This window comes from Alosa alosa, chromosome 13 (genome assembly GCF_017589495.1).
Source record: "Alosa alosa isolate M-15738 ecotype Scorff River chromosome 13, AALO_Geno_1.1, whole genome shotgun sequence".
NCBI lineage: Eukaryota > Metazoa > Chordata > Actinopteri > Clupeiformes > Clupeidae > Alosa > Alosa alosa.
The window spans coordinates 10,807,940-10,833,408 of record NC_063201.1 but is presented as its reverse complement, the minus strand read 5'-3'; the positions used below and the strand labels follow the sequence as shown (position 1 = coordinate 10,833,408).

Here is a 25,469-nt window from a genome sequence, read left to right as displayed (position 1 = left end):
TCTAAGCCTCTGTAGCACCTAGAAACGTGAAATAAAAAGCATGCTGCGCTACGCAGCATCCAGCGGGAGGGTCAATGTTGCGCTACGCAGCATCCAGCGGGAGGGTCAATGTTGCGTCATGCAGCATCCAGCGAATAGGTTAAATCAGGTTGTTTTAACTAATATGCTACAAGATGGGGTTTTGTCCACTACATTTAAGTTCCCTGTGATAGACTAACTTGCCATATTAAAAATTCCCAGTTTATTCCCATTATTTCCTGTTTATTCCCTTTAATTTCCATATATTCCCGTTAATTCCCATGGAAAGTTTCCAACTTTGAAAATTCCCGGAATTTTGCAACCCTACTCACATATCACAATCCATTCACACACTTGCACATAACACACTCACATGTCACAACACACACTCACACATCACAATACATTCACATGCGACCAAACTCACAAATCAACACCCGCACAATTAACCACACACTTGCACATAACACACTCACATGTCACAATACACACCCTCACACACACACACACACACACACACACACACACACACACACACACACACACACACACACACACACACCCTCACACATCTCATCTGCACACAGAGTGCCTGGCCACTTGAATAACCTTTGGAGCTACAGCGGTCATCAACACAGAGACATAAGAGAAAAGTCATCAGTTCTAAATCAGTAAATCAGGCCGAGTGGAAAGGAACTAATTGAATATTAAATGCGGTGTAATGAATGAAAGTGTGTGTGTGTGTGTGGAGAACACAACGTTACCGCGTGTTGCTAATCTGTGCTTGAGTGTGTGCTGGTGTGTGAAAAGCAACCAGAGGCACGACGAGCAGTGACTAACCGATCTTATTAACAGATGCAGTCAATATGTCGCATCAAGCCGCACTGTAGTTAATGTTATTAGCAGGCCCAGTCAGACGCCCGTAGTGAAGATAAAGGACTTGGTCACATGTAGAGGGCCTGGGAGCTCAGAGAGAATGAATAGAATGTGAACTCCTAGGAAAAACGGGGGACCTCAAGGCCCCTAGATACAGATAGGAATAAACAGTGGTTCCTATCTGTAGCTCCGTTATTTTCAATGGGTTGCATGGCATGTACCATGGCATGTAACTTTGACTGCAGCGCACTGCAAATCATAGCTATTTAACGCTTAGCGCAGCACAACCACAACACAAATCTTTGGGCCATTAGCTCAAGCTAGCGCAACATAGTAGCAAGCACAACGCATGCCGCTTCCTATCTGTAAGCCTCTTCCTGGTGCTCGGAGTTGAGAGCCTTGACATGAGAAACCACTTCATGTCCAGTTTGTCAACATCAATGCACAGATTTTCTCAGGAGTGTGGAGGCTTGTGGATGTGCATAACAGGTTCCACTTGTTTAATGAGGATTCTGATGTTTTTGGGGTGATGGGATGTCTCTCTAGTCAAGCTGACGTAATGCTTGTGTAATGTTTTTTTGTTGGTGATGGTGTGTTCACCAGATCTGGGTGGTGGTGATTGGTATAGAGAAACCTGGTGTGGCGTACAGTAGAGCGATGACAGAGAGATTTGGCAAAAGCCTTGGTATAAGTATATATACTCAGCACTCAGCACACAGTGAACACACACTAAGCCCGACGCAGTGAGCTGCCTGCTACAGCGGCACTCGGGGAGCAGTGAGGGGTTAGGTGCCTTGCTCAAGGGCACTTCAGCCATGCCTACTGGTCGGGGTTCAAACCGGCAACCCTCCGGTTACAAGTCCGAAGCGTTAACCAGTAGGCCACGGCTGCCCCTGCTGGTGTTGCCGTTGGCAACCATTGGAGGATGGGTTGATTTCCTGCAGCGGGCGAAGAGATAAGGAGGAATGAAGGGAATTAAAAGCTGCGGAGCTGCAAACAAAATTACATTATTGATAATAACAATCTTCTCTAAATGCCGAGCACCGCCTCCCGTATGATTGAAGTTTCTCTGTTTCTGAGGAAATAACTAAATATGGTCATGCCGCCAAAAATGTTACACTCCGCCGCATTGAGGAGAAATCCAGGGTCGCCACAGAGAAGGCCTCTCTCCAAGAAGGCTGGCGCACTTCTAAAACAAGAGGAAATACAAGAAGAGATTTATTTCTCTTTGTCTGGACCGTAAGCTTTGGCTGGGCTTGATCGGCCTACTCCAGGATTCTCTCGTCTTATCGTCAAAGCGTGCAAGATTAGCGGTCTGTTAGCAGCGGACTGTCATAATTATTGTTTGGTGAAAGACTTGGATCCATGTTGTGTGCGCGAGAGAGAGAGAGAGAGGACGAAATTGTTTTCGTACGTCTTCCAGAAGCTTCTGAAGGGGTCTGGTTCCATCTCAACACTTGTGTACAATTAGATCCTCATATGGAAGGATCAGATGAGCCCAGAGCAGTAATCCTCCCCCATTATTTATGCTCAGATTTGTTTGTGGCGTAATCCACCGGCCTGGATTACAGTCAATTAAAGGCATGACTATCTCCTATGTGATCTGAAGCCAGGGTGTGTGTGTGTGAATGGCGGAGTGGAGCTTTTGTCTTCTTCTCTAGTGGCCTGTGACCCTGATCACATCAGATACGAGGGCTTAGCACACAACTCCTTTCTTCTCCGCTCTCATCCCCCTCTATCTTTCTTTTCCCTCTCTCATAGTCTTCCTCTGATCCGACACGGCACAACACCAACACATGGTCACAATCCAGACCCTGTTGCGTTTGGACTCTTTATAATGATAATAGTAATAATCACAGTGAAAATGCTTCTTGCACTTCCATTCTCGGTCAGTCCTGATGAAAAAACAAAAAACGTGCGTGTTGTTTTCATGAAGAGAGGAAGTCTGAAGCTCTCTGACCTGTGTCTGTGCGGAGAGAGCGAGGGAGAGCAAGAGGGAGTGAGAGAGAGCGAGAGAGAGAGAGCGAGCGAGCGAGCCCTGAGGCTTGTTTTTCCTTCCTCTCCTCTCCTCTCCCTCATCCTGAGCAGATCATATTGCAGTCCTTTAAAGTCCTCCTGTACAGGCACGCCAACTAATTTGAGGCTATGCTGAAGAAAGCCCCTACAGGCATGAAGAGTGCTGTTTAAACCGTGTACCCATCATGCATCTGTTCAGTCACAGTCACAGCTGTCTCCTCTGCAGGTTGCAGTGACTGCAATGGGATCAAATGCGTTTGTATTAATGTCTTATTAGCAGAGGTTTATGTTTCATCTTACAAAAAAAAGCAGTTATACGAAATGTTTTTTTTTTTTTTTTTTGACAATGACTTTCTTTTGTCTTCTCTACTGATTGTACTGATATTCATCCTCACATTTACATTCCTTCATGCTAAAGTTTATTTCATGCTTAAAAGTTGAGAATAAGTCAAGGGCTTCTGAAAGCCAGATTAAAAAGCTAATCAGTTTGCACGCACACAAGCATAGAGGCTTATCCTCTGTAAGACAGCACACTAACGCTCTAAATCACACACACACACACACACACACACACACACACACACAGGCTCTAAAATGATGCGTGATTGGTTTAACATTCATAGCACTTTGCGGGTGCCTGGCAGTAATTGTATGATCTGTATGGTGAATGCATTCATGCCGTGTCGCCCACTCTAGCTCGCTCACACTCTCACTCCTGTTCTGCACAGTCTGCTTCATCAATGGCTTGCCACCGCTTCACATGCATTAGGCAGTCGCCATTGCCTCTGATAGTGCATTTGTCAATGTAGGAGTTTTGAGATGTGAGTGCTGTGTGTGTGTGTGTGTGTGTGTGTGTGTGTGTGTGTGTGTGTGTGTGTGTGTGTGTGTGTGTGTGTGTGTGTGTGTGTGTGTGAGTGGAGTGGATGGATGGATGGAGAGGTGAAGCAGGCACATCTCATCCAACACCCTGAGTCTAAGGCTGCATCAACATTTTGTGCGTTTTAGTTAATAAACAAACTGATATCTCTGTTCTAACACACGCTTCAGCGATGTATCAGAAGGTATCTCTATCCATACGCATACTGCATAATCACATACTCTAAACGTCCATTTATTATTATAATTGCCTTGCGAGTGTTCATAGTTTCTCTAATTACAGTTTTTCAATCGCTAACAAGCACTTACCCATACTTTAGATACTTTTTCGAAACTCTTAACACAGACTCACACCTACAAAACACAATTGGCCAAATGGATCATTTTCTTCTCAAAAACACATTTTGTTAAATATATACTAACACATCTTTCTCTGCACACACTAACTTAGGGGCAGCCGTAGCCCACTGGTTAGCACTTCGAACCTGTAACCGGAGGGTTGCCGGTTCAAACCCCGACCAGTAGGCACGGCTGAAGTGCCTTTGAGCAAGGCACCTAACCCCTCATTGCTCCCCGAGCGCCGCTGTTGTTGCAGGCAGCTCACTGCGCTGGGATTAGTGTGTGCTTCACCTCACTATGTGTACACTGTGTGCTCATTGTGTTTCACTAATTCACGGATTTGGATAAATGCAGAGACCAAATTTCCCTCACGGGATCAAAGAGTATATATACTTATACTTCACCAAAACACTGGAAATCTGTCTCAAATGAAATTATTCTGTCAAAGAATAACACTTGTTTTCACTTCACAAGAGACATGCAGTCAAGTACACCAGGTTTCAAAATACTGACTATTGTTGACATTACAAAAACTGCATAGACTTTTATGTTTCAGTTTTACAGGTATTTGAATGCAAAACATGCAATCCACCGTTTTTACTAAAACTAAAAAAAAGCACAAAATTACTGTATCTAATCTCTGCCATCTTCAGGGTTACATGTTTTCATCAACATCGCATCTGATATTACCTTATCCAAAGCGGTGCTAAAACCTGAGCAGAAGCAGAGGTTTCTATACTGTATCTAAGGTTTGGAATATTGTTTTTGCTATTGTGGGATGTTGTGTGTTAACATTCGTAAAGACTGCAAAAACAATCCATAATTTTGCTGGGAGGTATAGCTTGTTTGTTAAGAAAATGTAAGCATTGTAAAGATTTTGATTATTCTTCACTAAGTGGTAATATTATGACTTTGAAGGTGTATTAAACACTCCTAAAGTGCGGCTGACCCCCTGCTGACATTTAATGTTATTAACTCAGAAGTTGGAAGGCAGTGATTTTCAAAGGTTTCATTTTTCCCCCCTTTATTAATTAGTTACATAGCGTGGCAGAACAAGGCAGCCCAGACTTCTTTTAGCTACGTAGCGTGGCAGAACAAGGCAGCCCAGACTTCTTTTAGCTACGTAGCGTGGCAGATCAAGGCAGCCCAGACTCCTGTGTGGATGTGTGGAAGGTTGGTCCTGTGTTCTCTCTGTGTGGGCTCATGAGGTAGTGCTCTGGGAGTGCAGCTAATACAGTAAGTCACCCAAGGGACCACCACAACAGCTGGTGAAAATCAGTACACCTGCATTGCATTGTGACCTGTCTTGGAGTCCTGTCTTGCCTCCTGACCTGCCGTATGACGGAATGTTGGTGCTCTCTTCCTAGCTGTTCTGGACAGTGTCATAGCGGCAATTCAATGCACTTTACGTAAACAAAAGCAATTAACATTTATTGTACATGGAGTGGAATAATTCAGACATAAACACAGTGTATCTGATTAAAATGAAGTTTATTTGGTCAGAAAGCTGAGAAGAGTGCTGGTCTTACGTCTTGGACACTGTGTAAGTTACCAGTCTAGTTTACTCGATAGGTCGAACTGTGGCTTTGGGGTCCAGCAATGCCAACATAGCTAACTGCATAAATAACTTAGATAGCAACAAGAGATTGGGTGAGATAAGTCAGCAATGAAAGTGGAGGCCTGGGTGTGTGGGTGGGTGGGTGGGCGTGTGTGTGTTTGTGGGTGGTCATTTCACATCCTTATGCCTACACCATCTAGCAAGCTGTTGAGCTTCAGAAAAGACAAAACACCAGTGAGGTGTGTCTGTGTAGTTGTTGGAGAGACTCGGATTCAGTTACATCAGCTCAGTTACGCTACATTAGCGATGAGTCGATGCTGGGTTGCCATGATACCTTTGTGTGCTGAACTTTGACCCCTGTTGCACAGCCCTCCTGCTGAAATTCTCACAAGTGCACTCTGGGATACACTGGGATTTCGAGATAGCGTGAAAGAAATCTAAAAAATCTTATTCTATGAAGGGATCATCGCCTCAATGTTGTCCATATTAGCACATAATGAGTATGCCTCATCTCGTATAGAAGTAAATGAATACAAATGATAAACAACAAAAAGGGCTCAAACTCCAGGAGTCATTTATTTAGTTAGTTTTGATATTTCCTGTATGCCCTGCAATATGCTAAAAAAATCATTCAAAATAAAAGAATGTTTCTCAATTATCACCTGAATGAGATACTTTGAACAATCACCGTTTTGGTGATTATATGCAGTGGTAGTTAGAAACAGAACAATAATTCTAGTCTTCAAATAGACTTGGGTTTGGGGTTAAATATTCTTTCAAAGACTGCAGATTGGTTGTAAATGACATGATTTTGTCCTTGTCAAACTTGTTCACCATCTTTCTTTTCTTCCTCTCTTCTTTAGATGGGCGAAAGACAGGAAGTGCTTGTGACGGAAGAGTCTTTTGATGCTCAGTACTACGTAGCACACAACAAGTTCTACGAACAGGTAAGAAGCACTTCTGCACACACTGACAGACTGTCTTACGGTAGCCCAATGGCACTGGAGTAATCTGGAAAGAGGGCCCAATGATGCAGTTTATTTACAATGTGATTAAAAAAAAATATATATATATATATACTGTATATTTTCCACATTCCCGTCCCAACATTCTGTCGCCCCCAACATGAAGAAAGTGAAAGTTAGCAAACAAACACTTACAGGTGCAGTCAGCGATCGTACGCGATTTCAAGCCCATTTTTGTCACATTTAGCAACCATCTCCTCACCCGTTAATGACCCGTTAGCTGCCCATTCCGTGAATATACTGTAAAAAAAAAAAAAAAGCACAGGCTCCGAAAACTAAAAACATACCCAGTGGGGGCAGCATGTCCTTTAAACAAGCTGAAACCAGTCCCCTTCCTGTCTGAACACGCAGTCACTTCTCACCAGGCTTCAAAGCACCCTTGTAAAAAACCCATCCCTAACATCATCATATACAATCAGCAAACGTGTTTGAAGCACTCTCTCTTGAAAGAGATAGTGGTAATTCCACTACAAGTAGAGGGAAATCGTTAGCATGGCATGTCTTCCTCTCCCCCGGTATCGGGCTAATGCAGGTGGAGGTGATGTCTGATATTTCTTTTCTGATCTCGTTCAGCTCCCACACCTTTTTTTTCCCTCCGGGCAGCTGTGGCATGCCTTTGAGTGAGTCAGTGAGTCAGTGCCGCCCCAATGTGTGGGGCACCCCTCGGCAGCCGCCTGCGCGGAAATGAAACCGCCATTTTGGTGTCTGGATGGGGAACAGGAAGTGGCGTCACAGCATTGAGTCACAACGGACACGTAGGAGAGAGCCTTCGGCCCCACAGCTGTGGACTCCATAGCCTCGCCAGGGCGGTGTCCAGCTGTTTGTGGGCATCATGACCAGGCTTCCTGAGAAGGTGGCTGGTAACGTTTCTTGGGGGTTGGTAGCGTGATGCCATGCTTCCTAAAAAGGTGGCTGGCTACGTTTTTTGAGGGGTGGGGGGGAATTGCTTCATGTCATTCAGCGTCTTTGATGATTAAATAAGTTGAATGTAGGTAATGAAGGTAAAAAAAAGTCTGTGAGCAATATTAGAGGCATGGCTTTATTTAACCTTGACCTTTGACCCCACAATCTTGAGCCCACACACACACTCATACACACACACACACACACACACACACACACACACACACACACACACACAGTACAGACACACACTACAGACACACACACACACAATCAGACAACCTTGTTTCAGCCCTTTCAGTGTCCTATACTAAGAGAACACACTTTTCCTCCTACCCATCTCCACCAAATACACCTCCCTTCCAAGTCAATGGGCCTCACTGTTAAGTCGCCCAGACCAAAGTTGTCCGTCTGACAAATGCCAAATGCAAATTTTTTTGCCAATGCACTCATTCTTCTTCACGAGTGTGAAGTGTGGCCTCACGTAGTGTAATGTGTCACTGAGTGTGCATCAGTGTAATGGAGGAGGCAAGTGCAGTGTAGGCGCACAGTAGCCGTTTCAGGCAAGCAGCCCTCCAGTTGGTTTGAAATGTGTGCCCGGTCCCTGAAGGTGTGTGTTGGGGGAGAGGAGTGACGAAGGAGTCGTAGGTCAGGTGAAAGTGTTACAGCCTCTGCACCCTGACACACACACACACACGCACACACACATACAACATTTCTGTGGGTGTAATGGCAGGCATCCCAATACTGCCTATATGGTGTATATTAACTTCCCTTTTGTTCCTGTCTCGCCCACTCTGTCTGAGTGGTCCCTTCTTCTCTTGGTCTCTCTCTCTTCATCCCTCCCTCTTTCGCTTCTTCATTCCCCTTTGCAGACTATTATCCCCCTCTCTCTCATGTTTTCTCTTATTTTTGTCCATTTCCTGTTTTTGTTTTATTTTTACCCGTGACTCATATTGCCAGCATTCCTGATTGTTATAGATGTAAGGGGCCAATAACACAAGCATACCCCCACCCACACACACACACACACACACACACACTCACAGACTCACACTCACAACAGTGCAGACACTGTTGCTCATCCTCTATGTAAATGCTTCAGCTTCACACGGGCACATGCATGCTTAGAAGCAGTGGCCCAGGTTTAGACATTTTAATAAGCCAATGACCTTGTTTTGCGCAACCTGGTCAGAGTGGCCAATTTAGGCCATTGAAGACCTTTCAGCATCCAGGGAACAGAAGAATGGGAGTCTTTAAGATGACAAATATAGATGAGGTTGCCTTGGAAACAGCTTGAGTGACAGGCTTTGTAGTACTTCATACTGCAGTGTCTAGTTGCTATGGAAGGAATGTTTTCAGTTGCATTTACTACCCTGAATTCATACTTGGCAACCTTAATGAATTTTCATTGTTTCAGAGATGGTTATTTGAATGTTCTGCACTAACCTTCATTCTCTCATATGGTATGAATAGGGAAAAATAAAAAATAAAATGTCTTCTATAGGCCAATAATTGGTGCAAAGGTGTGACCTTCAGGCTTGATATAATTGAATTTTTCAAAAGCCATTTTTCTACACACTAGCAACACAAGAACGTACACTCAGAAGGTTGGGGAAAAGAAAGTGGTTCTATCCGGATTAATTGGGGGGGAAAAAACTCTCGAGATCTAAAGAGCCAGACCAGGTGAGATGGCACGTAATGTGCTTTAAACCTGCCCAGGAGTCCTTTTATGCTGGCAGCCTCCATCGAGCGGCGCGTGGCAGTAATCTTCACCATGAAGCGTAATGACGGCACTTTGCTGCCGCACACCCCACCTGCGTCTCCCACGGCGACAAGTCAAAGCCACTCTGATCTCTCGGCGTGAGGTCCATCATTCCCCTTGTTGCGCGGGGGGGTTGTGGTGGCTGCGGCACAGCGGGGTACAGCACAGCGTGTGTGTCACGGTAACGGCACAGCCAAAGATATGGCGGTTTGGCTGCCCTGTGATGTGCCTCCGGGCTCGAGGCCATTTGGTCAAATCCTTCCAGATCTGTCATTCCTGTGAATGCATTTGTTTGTCAACGTCAAGGCCTGGAGTGCACATTCGACCAAGTGTCAAATACAAAGTGTGTGTAAAGTACTTTCCCTCTCTATCTGCCACTCAATATGGCCTGCTTTCTGCACACTAACGGACAGTGTCCCGACTTTGCCACCCAATGTGATGCAACAGGGGAGCTTTTGGGCAGATGGGGGTGTGATGTTTCAGCTTTAGAAGTGTTCACTTAGCATCACTGATCTAGAATGTGATTCATTCAGTTGATTCTTAAGTCATTCTCGCTCTCTCTCTCTCTCTCTCTCTCTCTGTTTCTCTCTCTCTCCTGTTTCTCTCTCTCTCGATCTCTGTTTCTCTCTCTCTCTCCTCTTTCTGTTTCTCTCTCTCTCTCCTCTTTCTGTTTCTCTCTCTCTCTTTCTCCTCTTTCTCTCGATCTCTCTGTTTCTCTCTCTCTCGCTCTCTCTCCTCTTTCTCTCGATCTCTTTCTCCTCTCAGGTGCTGGTGCCTAAGAACCCTGAGTTTAAAGGGAAAATGGTGGAGGTGGATATCTATGAGACTGGGAAGCACTACTTGAAGGGGCGGCTGGTGGTGGAGTCCCCCGTCTTCACTCCCTCCATCACCCAGCCCCTGCAGCCCGGGGAGGTGTCCGGCCTCACACAGGTAAACCCACCTGTGCTCAGGTGCACTCACACACACAGAGATACAGTCCACTCACATATACACAGCTTGCACTCCCCTGCTCTCAGGTAAACTAAGCCGTTAACGGGTGCACTCGCTCAGACAAAATCACCTGGTACGCTCACCTGTACGCTCTCAGGTACGCTCACCTGTGGTTCACCACTCAGATCCTCAGGTGCTCTAGCGTACACTTACCAGTTCTTACTTGCATAGCTGTGTAATCAGTTCATTCACATCGCACCTGTATTTGCCTTGGGGTGTCATATAAACAACAGATCAGCCCAGTATAGTCATTACTGCAAAATAGCATCCCTAGGTTGATACTTCAGAACCTAATCCCACCCTTTTGGGAAAGAGCTCCTAACCCCCACAGCATGTGGTTGGCCCCGTGGTTAAAGTCATTCATTACCTGTGTCCCCACAGCCATCCAGTGTGGATGCACTCATCACCGAGAGCTCATTAAGTAGTTTGGGCAGTCACTGTTCACTAGCGACTCATTAGCCAGTGGGACTCGTAAGCACGTAAGCATGAGTCATTAACCAAAACTGTGATTAACTCGGAGTCACTTGGCACAAGTTGCAGCGGTTTGTTTTTCACTAGAAACTCTGTCTCTGTGATATGTGTGTGTGTGTGTGTGTGTGTGTGCCTGTGTGTGTGTATCAACAGTATTTCTGTGCAATCCACTACGTGTGGAAAGCGGGACTGACTGCTGTGGTTTATCTACATTTGCTCTGTATGATTCATTAAGCAAGAAAGGAGTTGTGTAATTTTCTTGTTTATCAGAGCATACAACAATATGATAATAAATCTGTTTTGCAATACGAAGTGGGGACAGTCTGCTCAAAATACTAGGCTGCGCGTGGACGTGTGGGTTGTCATGGACGTTCCATCCTTTCAAAATCGGGCTTACAAATCGGGAGGTCTGTCCTCAGCTTTACTCGGTGGTCATAAACTAATGTGACACAAACACTACACTAGCCAGATGTTTGTCTACTGTTGAGAACTGACGGTTTACTCACACATACCCTACTATGCGCGCACACACACACACACACACACACACACACACACACACACACACACACACACACTGAGCCTAGAAGATGGTTTATTCTGAGGTGTCTGTTAGTTCTAATGGCCATCTGACATCTGCCTGGCCTGTGGAAAAGTCTCAGTGAAAGATCATCTGGCTCCACGTCCCTTCAGTGTCATCTGAGGCCAGTCGGCAAGCCTCTTCCAACTTCCGAGTTGTCCTTTCACCATGGCAACAGAGAGGGTCTGCTTATTGCTTCAGCTAAGAAAATACAAAGAGAGACACACAGACACACACACACACACACACACACACACACACACACACACACACACACACACAGAGAACTGATGGTAAGAGCCTGGAATAAGAGATTGTCAAGGTTTTTGACCTTGTTCTAGTTTGTAAGTACAGCTTTCATCTTGAGACATCAGTTTGAGGGATGCGGTAGATATTGCATTCTTTGGACTCTCACCAAGAGCCCACCCCACCAGTCTCCCCATGCTGAAGACTGCTACACTGGTCTTGGACCTGCTACAGATCTCCCATGGAGCTGGGGCCTTAGTGAATGAGACTCCACACACTTTGTGTGTGTGTGTGTGTGTGACCGACTGACTGAGTGTGTGAAGTTACTGTGGAACGGTCACATTCACAGCAAACGACTCTCTCTCTCTCGCTCGCGTGAAGGGTCGCTCATTAGCGGCGCGGCAGCTTAAGTGGGTTAAAGGGGCTGAGGAATGCTAACGCGTTAGCCGCACCGATGGCTCCCACTTAAGAGCCATTTCCAGCCCATTACCCCATTTCTGAATTAAAACCCCAACCCCGGACCCCACCCACCCCACACCCACCCCATGGGGGTGGGGTAATTATTAGGAGACGTGGAGGTCAAAACAATAATTCCCCTCAAGAAAAGGGGAAAAAAATTCAGTCCATGACAATTGGTTGGTCAGAGGAGCTGCAGGGAGTGATGTCTGCGTTCGTGTCGTCAACGAAGGCTTAAAAGGCGACTCGTGATGGAGGGAAGAGGTCAGGATGAAGGGATGGTATTAAACAAGTGCACACTAGCGCTCTCTCTCTCTCTCTGTCTCTCGCTCTCTGTCTCTCTCTCTCCCTCTCTCTCTCTTCCCCCATGGACCAGATTACACTGTTCCTTGCCGAGCTCTGGGAGATGATGTCATTGGTAAGGTGTTGCCGTGGCGATCTCCGGCTCCAGTGCGTGCGTGCGTGTGTGTGTGTGTCAGTGTGGTGAGGCGATGGAGTATGAAATTAAAATGTGCATGGCCTCTCTGCTCAGCGTCTCCTGTCCTCTCTGGTGTTGCGGCCACACTGCGCTGTGCAGGGCTGACGAATCACACACACACACACTCACACACACACACACTGCGCTCTGCAGGGATGACGAATAACAGCCCAGACTCTGATTAACATAAGGAGGCCAAATAATGACAGATTAGTCAGCCAGATAGTCGCCAAGTCAGTCAGCTGTGGACACGACCACACACTCCCTCTCTCTCCTCTCCCCTCTGATTCTCTCTTTCTCTCTCTCTCCCTCTCTCTCCTCTCCCCTCTGATCCTCTCTTTCTCTTTCTCTCTCCCTCTCTCTCTCTCTCTCTCTCTCTCTCCTCTCCCCTTTGATCCTCTCGCTCTCCCTCTCCCACCCTTTCCTGTCTCTCTCTCCTCCACCCTCTGATCCTTGGCTCTCTCTCTCTCTCTCTCTCTCTCTCTCTCTCTCTCTCTCCCTCTCTCTCTCTCTCTCTATGTCTCTCTGTCTCTCTCTCTCTCTCTCTCTCTCTCTCTCTCTCTCTCTCTCTCTCTCTTTATATTATCCTCTGCCTCCGTTTACGTTTCTTTGCCCTTGAGCTTTCTCTTCCTGTAGAAGGTCATGCCTTTGGTATTCTCTGACTTTGTTCATTGTTTTGCATTTGTTGTGGAGCGTGTGTGTGTGTGTGTGTGTGTGTGTGTGTGTGTGTGTGTACTACGAGCATGCAATCATGAGCCAAGAGAGATTTGGTTTAACAGCCCAAACTGCTGAGCTTGCCGCATGGACATTGGCAGTCTTCTTTAGAGGCTGTGTGTGTGCGTGTGCGTGCGTGTGTGTGTGTGTGCGTGCGTGTGTGTGTGTGTGTGTGTGTGTGCGCGTTTGTGTGTGTGTTCCTTCTTTGAGTTATGGTTAGCTTGAGTTTCTGCAGCTTTCCCAGCTCTGCCTATCAGCATGGCTTACTCACAGAGGCAGATTTACTAAGATTGCGTGTCTCAGCACCAAAATGGGCCGCATGTCCTCTGAAAACAACACATATCACTAAGACAGCTGTAGAGGTGTGTGTGTGTGTTAGCTGTGGGGATTGTCTCTTGTGTATCTCTGGTAAACTTAGTTTATCTCTTTGTGTCTGGAAGTTAAAACTAAAGTTCAGGTTGTTAGTGTTTTTGCAGTGTTGTGTCAATGGCTTTGAAGTAGGTGTGCGTGTGTGTGTGTGTGTGCGTGCACCTCTATAGGAGGTGCTCCAACAGCTGAGATGTGTCTTTTGGGACAACACTCTTCATGTTTTGAAAGATTTTATTAAATATTTTCATACAGATTGACCTTCTGTGCTTTTAGTGTCAAATCCTGAAACATGTGCTGCTTCAAACAAGCCTAGAATTCAAATGTACACACACACACACAGTGGAAACACATTATACTGATATATGAAGGCCTTGAGGCCTGGCTACCATTCAAGTGACCATAGCAGCTGACCTGGCTCTGACCCCCCGCAGAATCAAGTGTCAGACATCCGTGCAATCTCATGCACAGCTATATACAGTATAAACATGCCAACCTCCCACATCTGCATGTTGACACACACACACACACAACACACACACTTACAACATCCCACATCTGCATGTTGACACACACACGCACACAACACACACACTTACAACATCCCACATCTGCATGTTGAGAGATAAATACACACACACACACACACACACACACAAAACACACACTGACATCTCACTTCTGCATGTCAAGACACACACACACTCACTTACATGGCATCCATAGTCAGTCATACATATAGCATGTGTGGTCATGGTGTGTGTATGAGCATCATTAGACCTTGTCATTATCTGTGTCTTCTAGTAACACACTTTCTGTGTGTCCGTGTGTGTGTGTGTGTGTGTACATCCCTCAGGGCTTCACCTATTATTCTGTTGCTGTGCTCTGGAGCCACTAGTGTTTTCTCACGTATTAAGTGCTAATTAAGGAGTTAATCACTCAATAATTGGCAGGTTAGTCAATACTAATTGCACCTTCCTTGTGCCCCCACGCGTTTTCTTTTTAACAAACAAATTTAGCATTCTCTGAAGCTAAATCAAATTAATAAATGTGTTTTTTTCCCTTCATGTCTTAATTAATTTCATTCCATTGCATAGTTTATCTTGTTATTTAAATATCATTCATCTCTATCCATTTATATGATAAATGTGAAGATAAAACTTGCCTACTTGTTTCAATGTTTTTTCAGTGTTGGGTGAAGTTTGGGTATCGAGTTCTTGTCTCTGTGTTTTAAGTTTGTCTTGTATGTGAGTTTTATCGTCAAATTAGTATGCTGCATCTCATAGTAATAGAAAAAGGTGTGTGTGTGTGTGTGTGTGTGTGTGTGTGTGTGTGTGTGTGTGTGTGTGTGTGTGTGAATAATTTGACTTTGCCAGTGTGTGTTCACTGATGCATTCACTGAAAGAGCTCAGTGCTGTGTATGTGTGTGCTTAGATTAATACCATAGCCATTAATTCTCTGCCATAATTAGAATGAGCCTTCTGTAATAACTCTCATTAATGTAAAATTCATCAGATGGATTGAAGCTAGTCTTCCCCTTAAGTTAGTTAGTCCTTGTGTGTTTTCGTGTTAACCGTGAGTGATTTTTCACCTCTCAAGGGAGCATGTCGCGCACATGTACACTCTCTTGTATAAATATATTTATTTAATATATAAAAAAAAAAAAATTCACCCTCCGTTTCACTATCTTACTCTCTCTCTCTCTCTCACCCACACACACACACACCAATTTCTCTTTAAGTTCTTTAAATCTCAGTCTAATTTGTCTTGAGCACTTTGAGCATATTGCCGTACGATCTCATTCCGTTCCCTGCTCACGAGGCCATTTGCGAGTGAGATTAGATGCCGGATGGATTACCTACGCAGCCGTACCCGCCAGCCTGCCTGTAATCTGACAAATGGAGAGCATGTTTATGAATTAATGTGCCAGGAAAGGCAGTGGCGGTGAACCGAGGTAAGGGATGGTAGAGCCACTTTTAGATCACACGGGCAGACATATGGGTCAGCACTACGCCCGGATAGTAGCCACCTCTGAGGTGGAGCCAGTTCGGATATGACATAAATCAGACAGGAATGTGGCCGGGATACGGCATGGATCCAGTCCACATGTGGCCCTGATACGGCATGGATCCTGTCCAAATGTGGCCCTGATACGGCATGGATCCTGTCCTCATGTGGCCCTGATACGGCATGGATCCTGTCCACATGTGGCCCTGATACGGCATGGATCCTGTCCACATGTGGCCCGCCCCGCGTATGGTGTTTAAGCGTTTGGCTTCTAGTAATACATGCACAAAAAATGTCAAATGTCAAAATTGTAACAAAAATACACAGTAGACGTCTTAGAGAGGAATATAATCACTTTGGGAAAAGTCTGTCATTTTTATTTGGGAAAAGGGTAGGTATGTTGCCTGACTATTGAAAAGAAAGGAAATCACTATTTGATTTTCCTTCAACAATTGTTAACTGTGGGTCACTGAAAAGTCAAAGAAAACTTTTGAGAAATGTTTTGGAGGAGCCCTGAACATTATTAGCAGTGCATCTATTAAATCCCCAGACATTAAGTCTCTTTTTAGAGCTAAATGAGTCATGTCCTTGAAGAGAGAGATGCATGTCGAGTTTGCGCTGCCAGGTCAGTGAAGGGCAGAGCCATCATCTGGCAATCTGGCATGTTTTTCTTCCTCAATTATTCTCATTATTGTGGTTGCTTTTGGGTTTTTGTGCCATGCTAAATGAATATGCCGGTGTCTCAAGGTTTTTCCATCCTCCTTGAAAACCCTGGGCTGGAACTCAGCTTTTCCCAAGGGAGCCTTCTGTGTGTGTGTGTGAGGGTCTGTTTTCTTTTGGAAATTGCATTTAAAAGTAAATAAAGTGCTTGTCGTGTGTGGGGCATAGCGGTCTGAGAAACACACACACACACACTGTGCACTGGAGTTGACAGAGGCTTACACATGAAAGCGTGTTTACTCTACTGTGACTGCTCAACTCTGACTCGCCCACAGATCACAGACAAAACTGGACAGGGCACAAGGAAGGATTACACTTAAAGACTGTGTGTGTGTGTGTGTGTGTTTCACACTGGCTTGTGTCTTGAGGATTTATACCCAAGAGCTGAAGCCTAGTCGGTCCTGGTACACATGCATGTCTGTCATGCCCCTTTGTGTGACTGTATCTCTGTGTGTTTGTGTGTGTCTGCTTGACTGTTTTTTGCTCAGGGGTGTTTTTGTCTGCATGTCTCTGGGGCTTGTGTGTGTGTGTGTGTGTCAAGCCTGTGTCCCTACGGTCAGCAGACCGGGCTCAGTGTGGCATCTGGGGCAGGTTGCACTCCCCTCGTTCCTCGAGCTGAAACAAAGAGACAGACAGACACAAGAGAGAGAGACAGACACAAGAGAGAGACAGACACAAGAGAGAGAGACAGACACAAGAGAGAGAGAGACAGACACAAGAGAGAGAGACAGACACAAGAGAGAGAGACAGACACAAGAGAGAGAGAGAGAGAGAGCCAGACAGAGAAAGAGAGACAGAGAGAGAGAGAGAGACAGAGAAACACAGAGAGAGAGAGAGACAGACAGACACAGAGAGAGAGACTGCGGTCGCATCCACAGTTGACTGACTTTTGACTGTCTGTGTCTGTGTGACTAATGAGTATGATGACATCTAAATGGAAAAAGACAGACAGCATGACATAAGTGGATGGAGAAGATAAAAGAGTGTACTCTACTGGTCCTTGGACTAGTGTTCTACTGCACCCTACACCCATTTGGGCTTGGACTAGTGTTCTACTGCACCCTACACCCACTTGTGCTTGGACTAGTGTTCTACTGCACCCTACACCCACTTGTGCTTGGACTAGTGTTCTACTGCACCCTACACCCACTTGTGCTTGGATTAGTGTTCTACTGCACCCTACACCCATTTGGGCTTGGACTAGTGTTCTACTAGCCTAGAAATCTAGACGCGCCCCTAGCGGCAGCAAACTACATTTGCTGCCAGGGCTAGTCTAGCAACTCTCCGTTGGCTTGTGAGCTCCAGAAATCGAAACTTAATCAGGACATTGAAATCGTGTATAGAGTCGTTTGGTGGGCTTAACATAATGATTGATGGCAGAGTTGCAACGGTTTGGCTTGAATTCCCTGCTACTTGAAAACAAATATCCTATTAAGGCCCCATTAAGTGCAGAGGGAATTTGAAAGACAACTGATTATCCCGCCCCTCGGACTGAGCACTGCGAACGGTGAGTGCCCAGACCCTACATTTAAATGTGGGTCTGGCTCGCCAGGCTAGTGTTCTACTGCACCCTACACCCACTTGTGCTTGGACTAGTGTTCTACTGCACCCTACACCCACTTGTGCTTGGACTAGTGTTCTACTGCACCCTACACCCATTTGGGCTTGGACTAGTGTTCTACTGCACCCTACACCCACTTGTGCTTGGACTAGTGTTCTACTGCACCCTACACCCACTTGGGCTTGGACTAGTGTTCTACTGCACCCTACACCCACTTGGGCTTGGACTAGTGTTCTACTGCACCCTACACCCACTTGTGCTTGGACTAGTGTTCTACTGCACCCTACACCCACTTGGGCTTGGACTAGTGTTCTACTGCACCCTACACCCACTTGTGCTTGGACTAGTGTTCTACTGCACCCTACACCCATTGCATTACCGAGGTTGTGAGCTGATTGGTGTTCCTGTTGTGATACCTCACAAGTGTGCGTGTGCGTGTGCGTGTGTGTGTGTGTGTGTGTGTGTGTGTCGTCCTCTAGAGAGCATCTCTACCCACTTTTATCTACACACACACTGCAGATAAGATACAGGAGGATACCCACCTGCCACACACACCAGACACCGCACACAGCCTTCCACCAAACATCCACTACGGTCCTCTCTGTTCTCTCGTCTCTCTTTCACGCTTCCCTGTGTGTGTGTGTGTGTGTGTGTGTGTGTGTGTCTGTGTCGCAGTCATCCAGAGTGAAATGACAAGGATCAGATAAATGATCTCCTAGGAGATCGCTGAGCTATTTGATTGTGTGTGTGTGTGTGTTTGTGTGTGTGTGTGTCCATTCTATCAGATCCTGAGAGCCTACAGGACACCTGCTGATGTCTTTTCTTACCCTTCACAAACATGACAGCTCAGACAGCTCACTGGCTTCCGTTAGCCTTTAGAGAGTGTGTCTGTGTCTGTGTCTGTGTGTCTGTGTGTCTGTGAGTGGGTGAGTGAGAGAGAGAAGGAATGTGTAGTGGGGAATTTGTTTGTGTGCATGACTGTGTTCTACTGCACTGGATTAGCCCCTTGAGCCGTGGATCTGCCCAAGGTTTCTTCCTAGGGAGTTTTTCCTTGCCCCTGTTGCTCTTGGGTGCTCCTTGCCCCCCAAATCCCAATCCTCCCCCACCTTTCTTATGCAGCCCTTGCCACTTAATCTACTTAACCCCTCTTATACTGCACTTTTTACCCCACTATTAATGCACAAATAGGCTGACACCAGACATAATTTCACTGCATTTCTTTCATCCAGTAACTATATGCATGTGACAATAAACTTCCTTGTATCCTTGTGTGTGTGTGTATCTGTGTGCGAACAGGACGAATAGGAGGCTGTGTATGACACACACACACACACACACACACACACACACACACACACACACACACACACACACACACACACACACACACACACACACACACACACACACACACACACACACACACACACAGCTGGGCCCTGGGGAGGGATGTGGGCCCTCATGGAAATCACAGCTTTCAGCCCCACCAGCACTCTCCTCCAACGCCACTATCTAGAGAGACCCTCCCTGCACACACACACACACACACACACACACACACACACACACACAGCCTCCCTGCACATACTCAGTGGCGCTGCTCTCTGCATAATGACAACGTGGAATCTGATCTAAGACTCTGCCTGTGGTGCCATTTCATCAGCGAGACTTTATTAAAGCCATCAGAGACCCACATCTCTCTCACCCCCTGCTCTTCCACTCTCTCAGTTCAATTCAATTCAATGTTCCTTTATTAGAAAAACTGTATGTACATTGTTGCCAAAGTTCACAAACAAAACATCAACTTGTACAATAATATTGCAACATTGAGAACATGCTTCTCCCTCTCTCTCTCTCATCTCCATCTCTCACACACACACACACACTTTCTCTCTTTCTGCCTCCTTTCCATCAAATTTGCACACGTACGCTCACACACAGATGCATACACACATAATGTTACATATATATACATACACACTCATTATCCTCTGTCTCTTCTCTTCTCACACTGTTTTTTACATTCTGTTCTTCCCTCTCTTTCTCTCTCTCTCTCTCATTCTCTCTCTCTCTCTCTCTCTCTCATTCCGTTTCTCCATCTCCTCCATTCATCTTCCCTGTCTGGAAATGACCTGTCAGACGATACTACGGCCCGTTGCTCCGCTAAAACATTCCCATGAACCAGAGAGAGAGGGGGAGAGCGGGAGGGAGGGAGAGAGAGAAAGGTAGGAAGAGAAAGAGAGAGAAATAGAGAGAGAGAGGGAAAAAGGATGAGGGAGTGAGAGAAGGAGAGTGAGAGAGAGAGAGAGAGTCCAAATGTAGATAAACCACAGTCATCAGGACAGCCTGTCTCTGATGCATATGAGCTTTAGCCCTCTGATAGAGATTACAGGCACTGGCCCTGGCATGGGGGAATGATGAGCTCCATGAAAGGCCCATTCAGATTGATCCTGTCTGTAGTAATGGAGCCCATCGCTCTCGTCCACCCTCGTCCACACTGCCTCTCTCCGGCCTAAATGATCATATAATCGGCTCTGCTGTCATAAGGAGCCATACAGAGACGGATTCCTATTGCCGCCTCTATTATACATGAGGCCTTAATGTGCCAATGGATTACAGTAGACTCACACACACACACAGTCACACTCACACACACACCCTAACCTTACGTGATTGTCATTGTTCACATTACAGTAGACTGTTATACATACACACACACACACACACACACACACACACACACACACATATACACATACTAGCACCACTGCCATTATAGTAGACTGGATTACCCATCACTCATTCACACACACACACACACACACACACACACACACACACACACACACACACACACACACACACACACACACACTTCATTGGTCATTATTGGCATTAGAGATCAAAAGCAGGTTACCACTAGTCACAGTCTGTCTCTCACACACACACACGCACGTAAGATACAGGCATATCTTACAACCATCTATACGGGTAATCATCTCATAGTCTGTTTGATGACTGATAGTGCTCTCTCACACACACACACACACACACACATACACACACACACATTTATGGTGCTGCTATAATGCGCTGCTGGCAGGTGTGCCAGTTTTATTGTAGTGTGTGTGTGTGTGTTGATAAATTAAGTGGTATAACATCTCCCTCTCGAGGGAAACCACTACCTGGACCACAGCAGACAAGCTCCTCACTAAACTGAGCCAAGTAATTACTTAGATTTGAGTCTGTTAAGTGAGTTACTTACACCCACACACACACACACACTCTCACACTCCTGTTGCTGATGTTCACACCTGTCAGCGCAAAAGTCTCTGATTTCAGTGGAGGCTGGTAAGATGGTGTAGGCGTGTAACCTAAGATGTGTACGCGTGTGTGTGTGTGTGTGTGTGTGTGTGTGTGTGTTTTGGCTAACGCTCTTGGCTACTTGACCCTGGTAGAGAGGCCTACCAGAGCTGCTGTGAGAGGGAGAGGCTCATAAAGAGCTTAAAGTAATGAGGAGAAGGGCAGGGCTGGACTGATGCCAGGCGTCCAAACACGGCTCACACCACGGCTTGTTTACACACGCACACACACACACACACACACACACACACACACACACACAAACACGGCTCACACCACGGCTTGTTTACACACACACACACACACGCGCACACACAAACACGGACGGACTTTCTCTGTGCTCAGTCATGACTAATCTTGTTTCTCTCTCTCTCTTTGTCTCATGCCATTCTTTCCCTCCTTTCTTTGACTCTATTTTTCTCTCTTTCTCTTTCCATCTTCATTTGCTTCTTGATTGTCTCCATCTCTCTTTCTTTCTTCCTTCCTTTTTCTCTCTCTCTCTCTTCCTGTCATCTCTCATCCCTCTCTTGTTCTGTGTCTCTGTAGGAGCTGAATGGCCTCCAGAAGTCCTCTTCCTCCTCCTCCTCCTCCTCCTGGGACTCTGAGCAGCTCAAGCTGCTGTCTGTGGTCTTCGCCATCCTGGCCATCCTCCTCGTCTTTATCCTGGAGAAGATTTACTGATGCGCCCCATGCTGGACACACACACACACACACACACACACACACACACACACACACACACACATACTCTAAGGTGTGACAACTTGGTGATTTCACTAGGCCACCTGTGTGTGTTTGTGTGTGTCTATAGTGTGTATGTGTTTGTGTAGTGTAAGTGAGTGTGATTTGTGCGTGTGTGTGTACTGTATGTGTGTATAGGTACATATGTATCTGTGTGTGCGATGTGCATGCATGTGTTTGATAGGTCATATATTAATGGCTTCCATATGGCTTATGGAGAGGAAGAAAGCGTTTTCCTCTCTGGGTTATCTAAGGAGCAGATCACAGCGTCTTGACTCAGACTGTGACCGGGGAGGAACTGACTCGAGGAGATCTGGCTCCTGCATCAGCACCACGGCAGTTGGCTTGGTTTTATATGAACTGAGAGGACTCTTTGGTTTTATGGAGATACACGCACACGCTCTCTCATGTATTTAAAGAGGAGCTGATTTTTTTTTTCCCCCTGCCGTGTTTTTAGTTTGTAGTTTTGAATGGACGCTGTACGAGACCTCTGGACACAGGTCATTACGGCTGCAGCGGTCAGTGGTGGTGATACACCCTCCTTTATCTCTGTTCACTGTGTAAAGCTCAATAAACAGCAGCTCCATACCAACTTATTGTCTCCTGAGTAATACTTCTGGGATGGTGCTCATGGAATGGTTTGTTTTCATAGTGTTCTAGAATGGGTCATTTCAATAGTGTTCTAGAATGGGTCTTTTTCATAGTGTTCTAGAATGGGTCATTTTCATAGTGTTCTAGAATGGGTCATTTTCATGAAGGGTGCATGTGAGAAGAAACTGAAGTAGGAAGCAGGAAAAAGACTCATGGGACTCCTAGTATAGTTTTTGTATAGTCTTTGCTTATTTTCACCTTTGGTCTCTCCTCTCTCTCTCTCTCTCTCTCTCTTCCTCCTCCCCCTCTCTCTCTCTCCCCTGTCATTCCTGTCACTGTTACTGATGAGGCTTTGTTGGTGATGGTGGGGGATGATGGTGGTGGCATTTTTCCCACCCAGAAGGCCGTTCTCCTCCCTGCTCCCCCAGCTCCAGCCTCGGTAGTCCTGGTAGCCGTCCGTGCTCTCCCACTTCATCTTATCTGCACACGCTCAGCTCTGCTCAGCCATCATTGCAGTGCACTCACACACACACACACACACACACACCGTCCCAGGCCCACAGTGAGAAGAAGTGCCAGGGTCGATTATGTTTAGTGTTTTGGTCATTTGCCAGGGCCTGCTTATGTGTGAGGCTTATGGCTCTGACTTTGAGGGAGTCCAGATGCTTAAATAGACAACCTGTGTTTTTGTGTGTGTGTGTGTGTGTGTAAATGTTTAGTCAGTCAACAAGGTTGTTCTGTAAACTGTAGCGGGGCATTACAGGGCTTTTAAGAGCACAATTAAAGGAGGCGGCTAGCAGAGAGTGGGTGATTTATCGCCTTGTGAACTCGATTAGATTTACTAAACAAATGAAATAAATCAGACTCCACGGGCAACCAGAACATACACCACGACAGGCTGCTGATGTGCTTACTGTAGACTCCTCGCTGAAGTTCAAAGTCTACATCTCTCTCTTCTGTGAGATCTTTTATTCAGGAACAGGTGATGAACGCGAAAATAAATAATTAAATGAGAATGGTAAGATAAGATAAGAATGGTTTGAGGTCCAGGATCTGACCACTCGTCTGATCATGTTTACCTTAATAGCAGTATTGCGCTAAAACATTAGCAACTGACACCTGGAACTTTAAATGCAGAGAGAGTGGGGCACTGTGGCACACCTGGTCACTGCACCCGCATCATATTCAGGTCCAAGTGCCCACGGGGACCTGGGTTTGAGTCCGGTCCAGGTCATTTCCCGATCCCACCCCATCTTTCTCTCCCACTCTCTCCACTGTCCTGTCAAATCAAAGGCATATAAAGCCACAAACAAATATTTAAAAAAGAAACTTAAGAGAGACTTGGATTAAAAGACATGAAGACAATGGAAATGAAACACAATTCACTAACTCTTGGCTATCGGAGAGGTACCTAAAAGAGCTTTATAAATTTAATGTGTTGTTACGGTCACATCAAACAAACCTACTGTCAGACCCCCCAAGGCCAGGTATGTAATAGGTTAGAATACAGGACAAGTCAGCTATCTAATGCGAACAGTGACCACTTGTCTACATGATGAAGCAGTGTGATGGGTTCACAGGAAATCCCTAAACGAGTAAAGGGAGGTCAGATCACCTGACCTGGCCAGACCCTGTGACAATCTGACCCTGGTGGCCCCTGCACTTCCTGAAATCAGATGATGACCACCACAGTGCAGCCAGAGCGGTCACCAACAGTACATTAGGTCAAGGCAAAGCTGCATCAGGAAAATAACTACATGGAGACCCACTTTCTTTCAGTCACACACATACATACCCACACACAGGTAGTTAAAGGGGTAGGGCCAAGTGATTGCGCACTCAGCAACTGAAAGAGGCAGGGTGCTATTGCTTGACCCCTGCTTGAGTCCTGTTGGTCAATAGAGCCGGAGATCTGTACTCAGTGAGGCTTGTCACAAAATCTTTAACCCCGCAGGGTGCAGATCAATGCCTCTCTTTTTCTCTGCTCTTTCTCTCACCTTCCTTTTGTTTTTTCCCTTTCTCTCTGTCTCCTTCTTTCCATCTCTCTGGCTTCCTCCCTCTCTTTTTCCCCCTCTCTGTGTCTCCCTCCTCTCTCTCCCTCTCTCTCTCTTTCATTCTCTCCATTGATATTCCCCTCTTCTCTTTGCAGGTCATTTGTTTGGCTTTTTCTCATGAAGCATGGGCCGACCTGTTAATCAAGCGACTCCACTCTCAGGCTTTTCACCTCAGAGCGCAGCCCTCGGGGGTTCCGTACTGGATTAGGACTCACTGATTTTCCAAAATCATTTTGATGGCACATAACCTCATAACATGACGAACCGCGCTTCTGCCATTGTCTGAGTGGCCCTCCGTAGGCGATTACCCACCTAGTGCTGCTTTAAAAAGCCAGGAGTGTGTGCTCTCGGTGTTATTCATTTAGTCTGTGTGTGTGTGGTGTGGGGCCTGCTTTTTGTGTCTTGTTTTTGCCGTCTTTGTCCACACTGCGCTTTGTAAACAGTTGAAGAGCTGCTCTTATACAGTATATTTTCTATATTTTTGATATGTTGCTGAGTGGATCATAAACGGCCCCAGCAATAAAGAAAAGTGATTGATAATGACTGACTATTATTGTGTTACATGTTTCAAATGTAAAGCACTTTGAGCTGCATTCTGTGTATGAAAAGTGCTATACAAATAAAGCTTATTATTATTATTAGTATATGCTGTGCCTCTCCCTGTCACCTAGTTCCCTGTCCTCCCCCCCCCTGTACACTTTCTCCCCTTGTTCTCCTCCTCCTCCTCCTCATCTTTCTCCTTCTCCCTCTCATCT

At 45.9% G+C, this 25,469-nt stretch overlaps 1 protein-coding gene across 2 annotated transcripts in view; it reads left to right on the top strand.

Moving 5' to 3' along the window:
• cdkal1 (CDK5 regulatory subunit associated protein 1-like 1) overlaps nt 1–22,662 on the top strand; it is a 264,617-nt gene extending 241,955 nt beyond the window's left edge. For both annotated transcript variants that reach the window (XM_048261662.1, XM_048261663.1), the window contains exons 13-15: nt 6,547–6,630; nt 10,142–10,306; nt 21,875–22,662. In XM_048261662.1, coding sequence (XP_048117619.1) covers nt 6,547–6,630; nt 10,142–10,306; nt 21,875–22,009 — 384 coding nt within the window. In that variant the 3' untranslated portion in view covers nt 22,010–22,662. The remainder of the gene's footprint in view (nt 1–6,546; nt 6,631–10,141; nt 10,307–21,874) is intronic.
• The last annotated feature ends 2,807 nt before the right edge of the window (nt 22,663–25,469 follow it).